This window comes from Lissotriton vulgaris, chromosome 7 (assembly GCF_964263255.1).
Source record: "Lissotriton vulgaris chromosome 7, aLisVul1.2, whole genome shotgun sequence".
NCBI classification, from domain to species: Eukaryota; Metazoa; Chordata; class Amphibia; order Caudata; family Salamandridae; genus Lissotriton; species Lissotriton vulgaris.
The window spans coordinates 772,808,175-772,808,988 of NC_141695.1; the positions used below are offsets into that span (position 1 = coordinate 772,808,175).

Below are 814 nucleotides of genomic sequence, written 5' to 3' on the forward strand. Positions count from 1 at the left end.
AATCCAAATAACTAACATATACACCACTCAAATTACTTTCATATTGCACTATACTATTTCACCACTAATCCTTAATGAGTTCCAAAGTAGCGTGCTACTCGCCGAAACTGCACTTCGACGTCTTGTCGTTGTTAGTAAGCTGTGCAAATACAAAGAAAGGACCCAACATAAGTGCTATATAAAGCAGTTATACTACAATATACAATACATGCCAGAGTCTTTTCTGTTGTTTATAACAATCTGCGGTTCTCTTTGCCATAAAGGACGAGCGCTTACCTCTCCTGCATGTGCTGTCTCCGACTAGCGGGGCAGAAGGGATCAATTGCTTTTATCTTGCCTTGCTTGCCCATGCCTACGACCGATAAATCAGACGGTGCCCACACGCACAACTCCCACGTGCCCACTCTGTATTCGTTTCTCGTGAGTCGTGAGTCTTTCCTACATTGACCTTTGCACTTTCGTGTGCATCACAAGACTTCCATCTCATTGGATACATTGTCTGTCAGCACATCTCTGTCCCGCCCTCACTTATGTTCAGTCGAACAAATCCTAATGACTAGCTACCTCGGTCCATGATGTATAATGACTGCTTATGGCTGAAACAAATTCTGGTATTTTGTCATGAAAATGTATTAACGCTATAGTGTGTTTTAACGTATCTTAGTATAGGAAACTATAACCAATGGTGTTTTGCCTTACACTGCTAATACGATATATTTCACGAACAGCAATTCCAATATGGCTCTTATTTTTATTTTATTGTCGTCGCGGCCGTTGGTAAGTCCGTTGTCTATTTCAATGCGGAAGAGCTGTC

At 41.5% G+C, this 814-nt stretch overlaps 1 protein-coding gene across 1 annotated transcript in view; it reads right to left on the reverse strand.

Moving 5' to 3' along the window:
* CCDC137 (coiled-coil domain containing 137) overlaps positions 1 to 463 on the reverse strand; it is a 117,711-nt gene extending 117,248 nt beyond the window's left edge. Inside the window, exon 1 of the mRNA XM_086931001.1 lies at positions 277 to 463. Coding sequence (XP_086787127.1) covers positions 277 to 350 — 74 coding nt within the window. The 5' untranslated portion in view covers positions 351 to 463. The remainder of the gene's footprint in view (positions 1 to 276) is intronic.
* Positions 464 to 814: the final 351 nt, after the last annotated feature.